This window comes from Euprymna scolopes, chromosome 3 (genome assembly GCF_053919585.1).
Source record: "Euprymna scolopes isolate OS-2025 chromosome 3, ASM5391958v1, whole genome shotgun sequence".
Lineage (NCBI taxonomy): Eukaryota > Metazoa > Mollusca > Cephalopoda > Sepiida > Sepiolidae > Euprymna > Euprymna scolopes.
Window position 1 is genome coordinate 27,024,316 of NC_136484.1, and position 14,060 is coordinate 27,038,375.

A 14,060-nucleotide genomic window follows, 5' to 3' on the forward strand; every position below is an offset into this window, starting at 1 on the left:
AGTAGTTCACTTTCGATCTTGCTTGTTAAACATTGTGTCACTTTCAGACATAATAGAAAGTTTCTATCGCTCTTAGGATTTGTATACAACTGGCCAACTAGTAGATGGTCTGCAGCAGAAAAGAAAACCGGTTTCCATCAAACAGGAATGAGATTGTCTTTTCTAGTGCAACAATTTCATTGCTCCACCCTGTAGATTTATTGGTTTTTGAAAAGCGTTTTCTTTACTTTTTAGGTGCATTCATGCTTCTTTAGTCTCGGTCGATCATGCTAAAGTTTGAAATAGAATTTTCATGCAAATTAAATGAATGTTTCTAACTTTAGGTGTGTCCAAATGTCTGTTTCCCAGTCAGTCTGTCCAAAAAATTTGCAATAGAATTTTTGTTGGTCTGTCATGCTTAGATTTAAATAGTATTTTTGTCTGTCTGACATGCTGAAGTTTTAAAGTTTTTTGTTTGAATCGGGTGAGTGCATTTCATACTAAAATTTGAAAAAAAAAAAAGTTTTTGTTATGCTAAACTGTTTTTGTTTTTTGATTTAAAATTTTTTTTTATTTAGGAGGGGTCTATCTTATTAGAGTCCAAAGTATTTTTTTTGTTAGTCCATCAGACTTAAGCTTACAATAGTCTTTTTCAGTTTGACAGGCTTATGCTTGAAAAAGCATTTTTGTTGGTTTGTCATGTTATAGTTTGAAATTGAATTTGAATTGATAAGCATGAAAACTGAATCTATTGTTTTTCGGCTGTACTTTTGTTTTAAATAGTTTTTTGTTGGTCAGTCATGCTAAATTGTAAAATAGCATATACTGCCAGATTCCTTTGGTCGGCAGTGTTAACATTCTACTACTTAGTAATTTCAGAAGTTCCCTCTTATAAACACAATGGTCATGTGCTCCATTAAATGTAACACAATTTCTGAATAGCTTCAATATCTCATCATCCAGGGTTATTGAGGTTGTTCAGAAGTTGTGGTAAATAAAATATATGTGAAGTGAAAATCATTGTGGTCCTTTTTCATGAATAAAAATAAAAACAATATACATCAGTCCTATTGAAGGCTGTATAAATCAAATGTTAGAATTGATCAGTTCATTATGTAGTATTATATTAGCATGCCAAAGGTGTGCTAGTTGACGATTGTTATGATTATTCAAACCAAAAAAAATTTTGTCAGCTAAAATACATTTTAGAATAATCAAAATATTTAGAATATTTATTTACATTAATTTAGGAATGTAACTTTAAAATGTTACAACAATTTAGTTGACAACTTAGAAATAATAACATGTAAAAACATCAGGTGATAATCTTAGTAATGTGTACTAATGGCGTAGCTAGAGAGCTTGAAAGACAGGTATCAGTTAAGAGTTGGGAGTCAGAGGGAGAAAGACGGTTGTGGACAGCAATGACTGAGTAGGGGGAAAAATATCGATAGTAAAAGTCTAGTCTTCTTTGTTAAATGATTATGTGGTTGTTTAAATACAAAATTGATTTGTTGCAGCTTAATTAGAATGTTGTTTGATGAATTTATTACACAAGATTAATATATTTGATTGATAATGTCTTCGTTTAATCTTTTACATAAAACAAGTTTTTCAACTGGGGCATGGTTATCGTAGATTGAAAGGTATCTAATGACTAGACCTCTTCGATGGTTTAGATATGCTACATGGAATCCAGATAAAAGCACATTGACACACCGGTTCTCATTAGATCAACAAAATTAAGCAACACTAAGCCTGGTCAATATCAGATGGGTGATCATTTGAGAATACCAGACACTGTATGTAGGAAGACACTGACCCCCTCCCTGCAAGAACTGTAAAAATCTAACGTCATCTTAACTGGGATATACATACAACTGAAAAGCACTTGTGGACTTAATATTCCCATGAAATTTCCTCCTTTGGGAGAAACCGGTCAACATGCCTAGGGTGAATGCTGCTGAAACACACAGGTAAAGAATATGATTGACCCTACTCTATTCTTTATCTTATAACTATGCAATGACCAGATGAAGACCTTGTTAACCACTAATGGTTAACAATGAAAATATCTCAGGACCTATGGAATCTGACACATTAAGAGAGACTGGCTGAATATTACCACTCGGTATATAATTAACCTCCAGAGTTGGAATGGAGTGATTCACATTGTAAAAAAAGGTATTAGAAAAATAAAATTGCATGATAATTACATTCTACTTAAATAATGCAATACCGTGTGTCTGCTTCATGGTTGACTATGACGTCTTCAAATCTAATGTGAATACATTCCTATTGAGCCCCCCCCCCCGACTTCTCTAAATAATCTAATCCTACCCAACTTCCACCATAATTGATCATGTTTCACTATTTACCTAACACTTAACCCTTATCCCAGAGTGGCTTCTAGGCCTTGATAAGTGGTAACCTCCCAAGTAAAAAAAAAAAAATAAAAAAAAAAATAATAGAGCTGCTCACTCAATGATGATTATTTAATTTATGGATGAAATTCTGAGAAGACATGTTTGTGAATAAACATTAATCAACAGGAAGTGGAAATGATGAATGAGTGCAAAAGGAAATGGTGTTTCGTTATGTAAATTCTTCTAGAGTGTAAATTGTCAGTAAATGGGAACAAGAATGAATTATTGATATTTTGATGAATTACAAAAGTGAAACTTGTATAAAATGTGTGTATGTCTGTGACTACTTTCAGAATATTAGATCTGTAGACTTTAATTTTGGTAACAATGATATTCTATAGATGTAGAATGTTATATGAGGGTCATATTTATTTTACTAGTATAGGAGTTTTTTTTTTTTAGGGTAAAAGCTCCGTTATCTTGTCAGCTTTTCTATATTTTGAATTTTAATAAAATCTAAGGCATATTTAATGTAACAGAATAAAAGTATGTTATAGGGTAAGCTGATATACTTATTTCTGAAACAATGTCCAGAAATGATGAATATAGTTTATCTAACATATCAGGTGGGAGATAGCTAGTTGTGCTGATCACTGATACGTGCCAATCAAGATTCTAATCCTTACAATCAATTCGGACCCCCCCCCCAAAAAAAAAAACAAAAAACAAAAAAAAACAAAAAAAAAACAGGGTCATTTTGGTAGCCTTTTCCTGATAGACTGAGCCATTCATTCTGGGTAATTCAAGGAGGTCCACCCTGCCAAACCTTGCCTTAAATTTTTCATGTAGATTAAGTTTATTGCTTACTGCCTGAGGAATGCCAACAGGGTTGTCCAGGCAAAATGTAAAAGGCCAGAATGTTCCTTCATTTTGGCTTGACTCTTTCAACCTTGTATCACATTTTTCGGTGGTGGGAAGGAAGTGAATAAAAGTGATTGGTGGCAGTTATGGTCTCCAGAATCATGACGTGTACTTCTGTAACATAGTTTTGTTTATACTTTTGTGAAGCATACCATTGTGTTTGTCTTGATTATTACCGGCCTGCAAGGCTATGATAAAACATTTTGAAAGTTTGAATAAATTTTGATTGTTCCCATAGCCTTTAATTTGATCCCCTTAAGACCTTTTAATTTGAGCTTAACTCTCTACAGAAAATTGGCACTTTCTAAGCCGATATATTTACTTAACTAAGATCTTTTTTAACCTAATTTTTGCTAATGTTTGTTTCCAATTTATTTGGATTATTTTTGTGTTTAGACTTTGAAACTGGAGTTTAAATTTTTGGGGACTAAACAGGTTCTAACGTTTTCTTATACATTCAAATTTTAATTTTACTAGAACAATATTATGATGTTCAAAGTATGTTGTTCAGTTCTTTTTTGCATATCTTTAAATCATGTGATCATACAACAATTTCCCGCTTTTTTATGCAGTTCTTTGTATTGTGGTATGCTGCAAAATCTTTCAAGCTGCAGCAGTTGTGCAGTAGAAAGCAAGACAGTGTTACATTGTATGGTTCTCCTCTCTATATAGGTAGATTGTTGCGTTAGTTTTTTAGCCCTATCTGGTGATAGCATACAAGATAGAACTGCTGCATCTGGTAGGAAAAAACAAATTGCTGCAACTGCTATGGTAATGATGCCAGGATTGGTTGATAGTTGATGCTGGTTGTAGTTGTAGATCAGAGTTAACTGGTCTGGTCATTAGCATAACAATTAATTGACAGTGTTTCCATCTCCTTGTGGATAAATCTTAAAGAGTACCTCGGGTTAAAAATTGCACCCTTTTTTTATACAGGCTGATCTGCTGTTGCCAATAACAACACTTTGGTGAAACTTGGTTGGTCACCTGAAATTACAATGCTTGCGGGCAAATGAAAACTTTGCCATATGTGTCAAGCTATTGAAAGATCACACAACTGCTTTTGTTAGTAGTGCCAAAGCATGCCAAACTGCCCCCTTCCTAGATAATATCTATCAATTAGAAATGTCCATTGGAAAGAATTACTAATAAGACGGATATGCACTGATGTTGGAAGTGTATCTATGAAGAATCTTAGAGTTGTGCACTATGGTTGAAATCCGTGGTGCAAGTGGTTCTTTGCTGTTTATTTTTTTTTTTATGGAAATCGCTCCAGACAAGGAATAAAGCCACTTAGTGTGAGGAGTTAAAATAAAAATACTACTTCAAGGTCAAAACTTACCAATGATAAGTGTTAGATGGAATAGAATACAGCAATTCTTCCCTCTTTGTCAGAAACATCACTCATGGAGTGTAAGAACTAAAGAATAAAATAAGGGAAGCAAGAGTTATGTGGCTGTCAAAAGTAAACCCAAGGTCCACTTTCTACTCTTAACTTATAATGTGGGGTTGAGTAAGAAACCATTAGGACTCTAACCAGAAACAAATGTTTGAGTATATTTTCTAAGGTCTTCTCCCTTAAATCTTCATAATTTTCCATCCTTTAATTTTTTCCACTGAAAAACCCATGTGTTCCTCTAATCGATCTATTTTGAAAATATAACAATGTTATTGTTTTTTTTTGTTTGTATGGTTTAGTTATCCGCAGCATTTCCAAAAAATGAAAAATGCATCTACCTTACAAGAATTGAACTGTTCCAATTGAAAAACCGATGTGTTCCTCTAATCGATCTACTTTGAAAATAGAATGTTATTTTCATTTTCCTTTTTAATATGACAAATAAGATTACATTGCCCAAAACGTTCTTCTTTGCATGTCTTAGAAGCATGTATTCATACAAGTTGTATTATTTATGCAGTGCTTTACATTATAATTGTATTCTATTCATTTAGCAATATTCCAATTGTTATATGATGACTAGAAGTGTTATAACCTGCCTATTCTAATTACCGTATTAGCCAAGTCAACCATATTACAGATTTAATGATTTCATATTTTGTGGATAATTTATAATTGGGCATGATTTACCAAAACGTTAATTCAGTTTTATTTTCAACAGTCCAAACTTTCCTTTAGATATTTTTCTTTATATTTGAGACTACAAAAACTAATTCTATGAAAATGTACTAATGTTTACAGGGATTGAATTTGACCTTCAGATTATGAGATTTTAATATTTAAAACATCTTCTGATGTAACAATTAAGGATAATTTCAACATGTAGTGAAAATTAAGCAGTGGAGTGGAAAATTACACTAAAAGTTAAAAATTAGACGTAGGACTGTATGTCAAAATTTGACGTGGCAAAAAAAAAAAAAAAAAAATGGCATTTTTTTTTTTTTTTTTTTTCCTCACAGCTTTCTCTTCATTCGTCTCTTCTGTGGAGTGGGTAAGGTAAATGTAAAAGACTACAACCTCAAAGACAAAATATGTTCTGGGTGTTTTTCTTTTATTTTTGTTACATTGCAAATATAAGGAAAATGGAAGACAAAAACTTCAGTTGCTGCATTACCACAACTGAGAGACATCATTATCTATTGAGCAGCTACTTACATATTGAAATATTTGAATATTTCTATCATCAAAGAAGTTGACAGGTCATCTGATGAAAATCAAAGTATCCCCCTTCTCCCATACAATGTTACACCACCATTTTCTTTTTATTTTCACCTTTTCTATCACGTTCAGTAGTGATGGAAAGGATGGAAAGATGCATAGGCACATTCTATCATGGTTTTATACATTTAGTGTTACAATTGTATTATTCAATGAAAATAAGACATTTCATGTCAAAGATGAAAGATACTCATCAAACTTGAACACAAGTTTTTGATCCGGATTATTTTGAATAGTATTCTTATCTTCTGTAACCTTCAACATCTTGTGATGCATCTTTTAAAATGTTGAACTGATCCCTTTAATTTCTGCAACCCGTGATGCAACAGTTAAAGGTATTAATTAACAAATAGTTTTAAGTGACAATCTTCTAGAGGCCAAATCTTCAGTCCTTACTACCTGCAATAATAATTAACATTTCTATCCAATAATTGTTTTGGAATTCTTTTTTTGATGAGCATTGATAATTTGTATTATTCAGACTATTATTCTTAACTTTGATGTTATTCTCGCAGCGTTTCAGCCAATGCAACTTCCAACCATCTTTAGATACATCTTGTTAAACTCTGGAATCTCTGAACTCAAAATACATATTGAGTTTCAAACTGAACCCTTTGATTCATGGGACATGGACACGTGATGAAGTAGATAAATGCTGGTTTAGTATTGGTAGACTAAGCTAGTGTTCAGGTGAGTTGGCAAAAAGTGTATAATTATGCTGTTAGAGGCATCCGTAACTAAAAAAAAAAAGAAAAAAATCTGTTTTTCATAAATAATATATATAAATAAACATGGAGACGTGGCACAACGGAGAAAGTAGGTAAGAAAAAGCAGTTTTAAGTGATAATCATTTGGAGGTTGAAGGATTAATCTTCACTGCTGACCATACTAAGAATAAAATATAAATTATTTATGACATGCCTGATTATGGCTGAAGGAATAAGAACAGTCTGCTCCCATGGATTAAATAAAGAATTTAGTTTGAAATTTTATATAGGTTCCTGAGTTCAACATCAAGATTTTCATGTTTGAAATCATGCACATGAAGAAGGTTGGAGATTATGTCATCCACAACTTTGTACAAACAACAACCAAGATAAGAATACAAATCTGCATAAATCACTCATCTATTTGTTTGTTATTGTTTCACAAGGGTTTTACTTGATGACATTTAGTAATCTTAAAAACAATGTTATAAAGTAATAAGGATAAAATTGGATAAAATTTGCTTATTGAAATGTTTTCTTTATCTTTATTTTTAGGGCCGTGCTGCTGATCTGAAATATATTGAAGGAGCTGCGCGTCAAATTGCTGAAGTTGCACAAAGTTCAAAAATTGTAGTTGAGAAAAGTACAGTCCCCGTAAAAGCTGCTGAAAGTATTACCAATATTCTAAAAGCTAACGTTAAAACTGGAGTAATGTATACTGTAAGTACCCGTGTGTATATATGTGGGTGTGTGTATACAATACATGTATGTGTTTAAGCAGCATGTTTTTACTCAAACAAATGTTATGAAAGTTTTTTTGCTTGATAAAGCTTTTTCTTATTTTTCACTTTTCTTCAAAATGGTGTATATAAATTCTTTCTGTTTCTTATTTCATTTTTTTATTACTTCTTTTTGTGGGTACTTTCAGCTCATCAAATCTTCAGACATTATTTTTTTGTATGTTTACAATGATTGTCTTTTACTGTTTACTTTGAAATTTGGCATTAACAAAATTTTTTAGCCATTAGACATCATCGTTTTGAATTTTGTATGCGCATTACATATAATCACATTGTCACGCATCCATTTAAAAATTTGTAAATTACTGGACATTAATATTAAATAGTAAAAAAACAATTGTTGTAAACAAATCAAATTGAAAGTATTTGCAGAAAAGAAACCCACAAAATTTATAAACATTGTTGACCAAAATGCTAAGTTGCCAATTTAGAAAATTGAAAAAATAAGAAAAATGCCCAACATTTATCTTATATGTACCTCTGTCCCTTGACAAAGGTATGGTTTTCACTTAGATTTTGTAAATTGGACACAAACTACAAAACAGATTTTTGCCCCCATTGGGTTTAAATAGAAAAGAAAATATAAAAAAAAAATTTTTTTTTTTTAATAATAAATTTGAAAGGATAAATTAGAAAAATTATTTTAAAATAACCTGTGTGTTTGAATAGTTGTTTTAGTGTAAAAGCTGAAGTAGGTAATTTTTATTTAAAAAAAAAGGAAGTGAATTAATAAAAAATTTAAATCTTTGCATTTCATTATCTTTTTTTCTTCTATGGTTTATGCAAAACTAGCTATGAAAAAATTGGAATAATTTTAGACGTTGCTTGCTATGCTTTCATGAATGTATTAAGTATTCTTATAATAGGTGTTGTAGTGGTTACACACACAAAATGTCAACTGTGTACTGAGTTTGAGTTTCATCAGTGGCAGCATCAATTATTTGTTATATACTTGTGTTTTCACCAGTTTTGAATGCTGTGGAATATTTTCTTTTTCTTTTCCGGACTGATTCTGAAGATTGTGCACACGTTAACTTTTTTGGGGGGTGAGGAGTAAATTTGTACATTAGGTTCACCTCCGCAATTTTCTTTAGAAAGACCACTTGTATTGATTTTCGACTATGCTGATTAAGAAAATCCCATGTAAATTTTGCGGAGATAAGTACTTATGAATATATAAAGATCTGTATTATGCCCTGTAAATTACTGGCTGCCAGGTTTGTACGCATGCACGATAAACAAATCTACTTCTCTCCTACCAACACTGCTACCCCACAATTTTTTTTTTTATTTGCGGGTGGGCATGCTGACAATGATTATCATGTGAAAATTTAGAGGAATTATTCTCCCCAACCCCTCAAAAAGGGGGGATTGTTTACTCCAAGAGCCATTCTTTACATGGGGAGGTTGGTAGTGTCTATTCCGAAAGCCATTCTTAACATGGGGAGTTTGAGATGTCTATTCCCAACGCAGTTCTTAACATGACAAAACTCAAAGAAGTGAAGTGAAAAAAGTCGTAATTGTTTTGTTTTACACGTTAAAAAAAGACGACATAAAACTGGAATTTAATTTAATACTATTGGTGGAAGAGTTGAAAAGAAGAGGAAGATTTGAACAACAAACAGAAACAGCTAGAACTGCTACTACTTATTTCGACAGTTCATATACAGTGAGAATCCCTAACTTCTAAAACTTCTGTTTTTACTTTCCATTATTATTCTAATGGACCAGTATTGGTAATTTTTGTTAATTCATACTGATTTACATATTATCTTAATTGCTTTTTTTAAATTCAAACAGTACCTGCATGTTATTACCCCAAACCTGCACTAATCGCCAGTGAATGCCAGATTATTTCATTTTGGCCATGGCCACAATTGTTCAGGGATCGCAGTGGCCACCAACAACAACCGTAGTTTACTTTTTTGCGAGGGGGGAGAGGCAGGCTTCCACTGGGCAATGCCGGTTAACAGGTCCTTCTAGTATATTATAAAGGTGTGATTTTAAAAATAAGAAAATATATTCATATGGGTTGGGTGCATCAGCTTTAATTGAAACCAAAACAAAACTTATGAAGAATTCTTGGTAAAATTATTTATTACAAAAAATGGAAGGTCATAACAATTAAACAAAAGTCACTCAGAAGAAAAAGGATGTAAGTGTGACACACAAAATAACACACACACTATTGTATTAATATATAGATTTTTATTGTTGAGTAGCATTCAATTTTAAGATGTTTATTGCTTAACATTTATTTTCCTGTTATCTGAAACGAAATATCTTTCTGACAACTTGGTGACGCCAGGGTTGTGTCATGGATTTGTTCTCCTTCATCTCATCTGGTTCTGGTTGTGTCATCATCTTTTATGTATTGTCGGCTGCTGAGTTGGGGACGTATGGGTTCACAACTATAAAAATAATTCCAAAGGAAAATACACTCTGATGATGTTGAACACTTGTGTGTGTGTGTGACACCTATTGCCCTCTAAATGCTGAACTCCACATCTATAGTAAAGACTGTGTTTGTCAGTTGGCTGATATCAATTCATTTCATCATCTGGTCTGAGCCACAATTTGTCTTTAACTGTGTCTAACTGCTCTCCTATGTCAACTGGACTGTCATAAAAACTTTGCAAAATGCTCCCCACCATCTTAAAAGCTCTTGTCAATCTTAAATATATCTCTGGCTCTTTTGCTCCTGTCTTTAATTGCAACCACACCTAAAAAAAAACAAAAAACATTCACATGCTAACTCCAAAATTTGTTGACCGACCTGACCTCATGTTAATTCCACTATTCTAAAATAACTAACTTAACTCTCTTTTGTCTACATTAAGGAACAAATTCTGATCCATTGTCTACTGATAAACCCTATTTCCTATTTCTTTTGTTATATTTATTTCCTCTTTTGGGGGGTAGGGGAGGAAGGGCGTCTATAGTATCACACCTATATAAGCCTTAATTTATTTTAGATCAATACCCCTTAATGTACGCTCTATTATTACCATATAAATATTCTCAACTTTTATTTGCATTTCAAATGTATAGCTATAAATGGTGAATTAAAAAAAAAACATTTGTATTATTTGGATTCATTGGACTTCTGTTCTTGAATGTGATTTTCTCAACGTTTTGGTCGATGTAATCTCCGAACTTCTTCAGATATATCTGGAATTTAATATGATATGGAAACCATCTACATATATATAAAAGCGAAAATGTGTTTATGTATGTATGTTAGCTTTTTGTGTAGGTCTTCAAAAGGCTTTTATCCGACAAATTGTCAAGGCCGTTGCTCATTTTTAAAACTTTTTTATATCACGTCTAAATGATAATATCTATGAGTTAATAACAGTGGTCGCCTCTCTATTTAATTTACCCAACTTTGAAACGTTAAATATTCAACATTTTCGGATCGGCACGTGTTACATTCGTTTTTCGGTATAAAAAAAAAAGCAAAACTCTATTTGAATCTCTGGCCCACGGCCAGTGGTCTCTAGAAAGCGATGTAATGTTTGATCAATGTCGGCTTTGTGATATCTGGCGGTTGCTTTCATTTCGAGACGAGACATTCCCCCTAATAAACAGGGAGCTGGTTTTCCCCAAAGTTAGGTAAAAACAAACAAACCTGTTTATTGACCTCATTAAAAACTGTCCCGCAGGAAATCTTAACTGCTGAATAGCTATTGCTTACGATCGCCGCATGTGCATTACGCTTTTTCGTATAAAAAAAAGAAACCAACAGACTCATGGTAAACAAGTGTCCCGCACTCAAAGTTCACGTCATTAACTCGTCGCAAACGAGCACCTGCCAGGTCGCACTTTTTTTTTCACGCTTTACTATTTTCCAACTGCATGTGAAGGCTCTTTTTTTTTTTTTTTTTTTTTTAAACAACCAACGATTTTTCTTTTCATTTACCCAAAAACACACACACCTACAAACACCCCGGGTAACGCTGGGTCCCCCCCGCTAGTTATTTATAAACAATAGATAATGTATATAAATAATAAATAATAGCATTTATATATATATATATATATATATATACACACACACGTTAATATATAGTAATACTTAGTAATAAATAGTAATATTTGCAACTAGAAATAAAATAGGTTTAGGGATCTTAAAATTCGTACTAGAATTGTCCACGAGAGCCCATGGCACAGTGTTTAGAGTACTAGGAAAAATCAATTGTAAAAAGGGATATTTTCCTGAAGGTTCAGTCCTTAGGGTTGGCGGCTGATAAATACAATTGTGAATTATTTAGGACCTCTATCCAGTCATGGCTGATGGAATAAGAGCATGCTACGCCCGTAAAGAAAATGAAACGTTCCGCTCGAAATTTCATCCAAATTCCCGAGTTCAACAGAAACATTTCCTAGTTTGACAAAATATACCTGAAGGTCACAGGTTACATCGACCGAAACATTGTGAAAATTCCTCTCAAGAACAATAGTCTGATGAATCCAAATAATACGAATAACCAATCCTCATCTCAAAAATTCAGAAACATCAAAAAAAATAGTTATATATATTGTGTAGTTAGGTAGCATTTTATTCATGTGGTTATACAAGTTTCTCACTTTTTTACAATCTTTTGAATTATTGTTGTATTGTGCAAGATCTTTCAGGTTCAACTGATTAAGCAGGAGAGGACAGACAATGCAGTGTAATGTCCTCTCCACATTAGCAGATGGTTGGGTGATTTTTTTTTTTACCCCCATCTGTCATAGCAACTTTTGATCTCTCCAATCTTATTTTTGGGTGGTTGAGTGTTTCCAATTAAAACCGTTAAAAAAAAATGTTAGTAGGAAGGAAGGGGGCATTCTCTAGCTGTCTGGTTTGCAGTTGTCTCCCTTTTCAGCTAATTTCCATGCTTGTAAACATGCAAATTATTGAAATGATGGAACTGTTTACTTATATATTAACCATAAGAATAATAAGAGAATTATTATTTTAGTTATGCAAGAATAACTTTTTAAACAGATGTTAACTTATGAATTTTAAAATATGAATCAAAATGGAACAAATCATGGGTTATCTAGCTATTTATAAAGTTAATAATTAAGATTAATCTGATAAAATAGTAACATAGATGCTTTAATTGCTGGAAACCATAATATTTTCTATCAATTAGGGCAAAATTCTATTGAGGTATTATAAACAACTATCCTAAAATTGCTTTGGTCAATCAAAAGATTTTTGGGTAATGTTGTGGATGGATAGCTAGGATATATATATAAAACATATTTCCTGCATTGTGTATTAAAAGCAAAAGAAAAATATACATGAGTATCAATCCTCTGTTTTGTAAAACATTTTTTTCACTAATATTGACAATTAGTATAGCTATCCCAAAAAACTGAGTCATAGCCTTTAAAAAATATCTTAATGACTTCTGAAGATTGAATCCTCTTTATGATCTACAGACCCACCCTCAAGCCCATGGTTTGAATTCTTGTAATGCAAAGGCAACCCTCTTTTTCTTAGAGAAAAGGAAGCATGTTTTCAATACTCAAAGAAGGTCACAGGTTGCAGCAACCAAAACTTTGTGCTAATAACACCCAAGACGAGAATAATAGTCCCATTAATCAACATAACGCAAACATATTTCCTGTGTGTTTGTTCATGAACTTGTCTTAAGGTATTTGAGATTTACCTCTATGTTCTGAAACTTTGCTACTCCAGCTAACTTGGATAAGTATATTTCTGCATTTGTGTCTGTTATCTTTAAAAACAAAATACAATGTTTTTATTTTATTTGTAACTTTAATATTATAAAGATTAAAAAATAAGAATGGAAAGGAAATAGTAACATGGGATTCAGGGCTTGGATCAGAAATACATAGGGGTCCTGATTCATTTACAGGAAATGGTGAGTCATAAGTTTTGAATACTATAAAATTACCAAACATTATTTCAATAAATGTTGCTGTACTCCTTTTGAATTAATGAGAATAACTTTTGGTCCTGCACCTAAAATTGAATATTATAAAATATAATAAAAAAAATTGAATATTATAAAATATAATAAAAAAAAAATTGAATATTATAAAATATAATAAAAAAAAATTGAATATTATAAAATATAATAAAAAAAAATTGAATATTATAAAATATAATAAAAAGTAAGAATAAAAGGAAGTTAATATACTGTTATGGGCCGAGTGCAGTTGGACATGGCATTCCTCTTTGTGTGTGTGTGTGTGTGTGTGTGTGTCTCTCTCTCTCTCTCTCTCTCTCTCTCTATATATATATATATATATATATATATATATATATATATACACACACACACACACACACACATGGAAATGCTGGGTTTAATTTTGTAGAATTATGAAAAAATGTATTGTTTGATAACTGAGTACAAATATATATATATATATATATATATATATATATATATATATAAACAAGAAAAATTGATGGCAATAAAACTTGAATAAATTTCAATATTTATTAATATTAATCAAAAGCATGTGGACCTGATCTCATCCCGGCTGTGCTATTAAAAAAAATGCTCTGCTGAGGTTGCTCCAGTTCTCTCCAGGTCCTGGATATGACCTTAAACTATATCTGATGGTCAGGCCCCAGCCTGTG

At 32.0% G+C, this 14,060-nt stretch overlaps 1 protein-coding gene across 1 annotated transcript in view; it reads left to right on the forward strand.

Moving 5' to 3' along the window:
- The window catches only part of LOC145260730 (UDP-glucose 6-dehydrogenase-like), a 235,275-nt gene that overhangs the window by 144,181 nt on the left and 77,034 nt on the right, over positions 1–14,060 (forward strand). Inside the window, exon 4 of the mRNA XM_080119102.1 lies at positions 7,206–7,370. Within this exon, the coding sequence (XP_079975228.1) occupies positions 7,206–7,370 (165 nt within the window). The remainder of the gene's footprint in view (positions 1–7,205; positions 7,371–14,060) is intronic.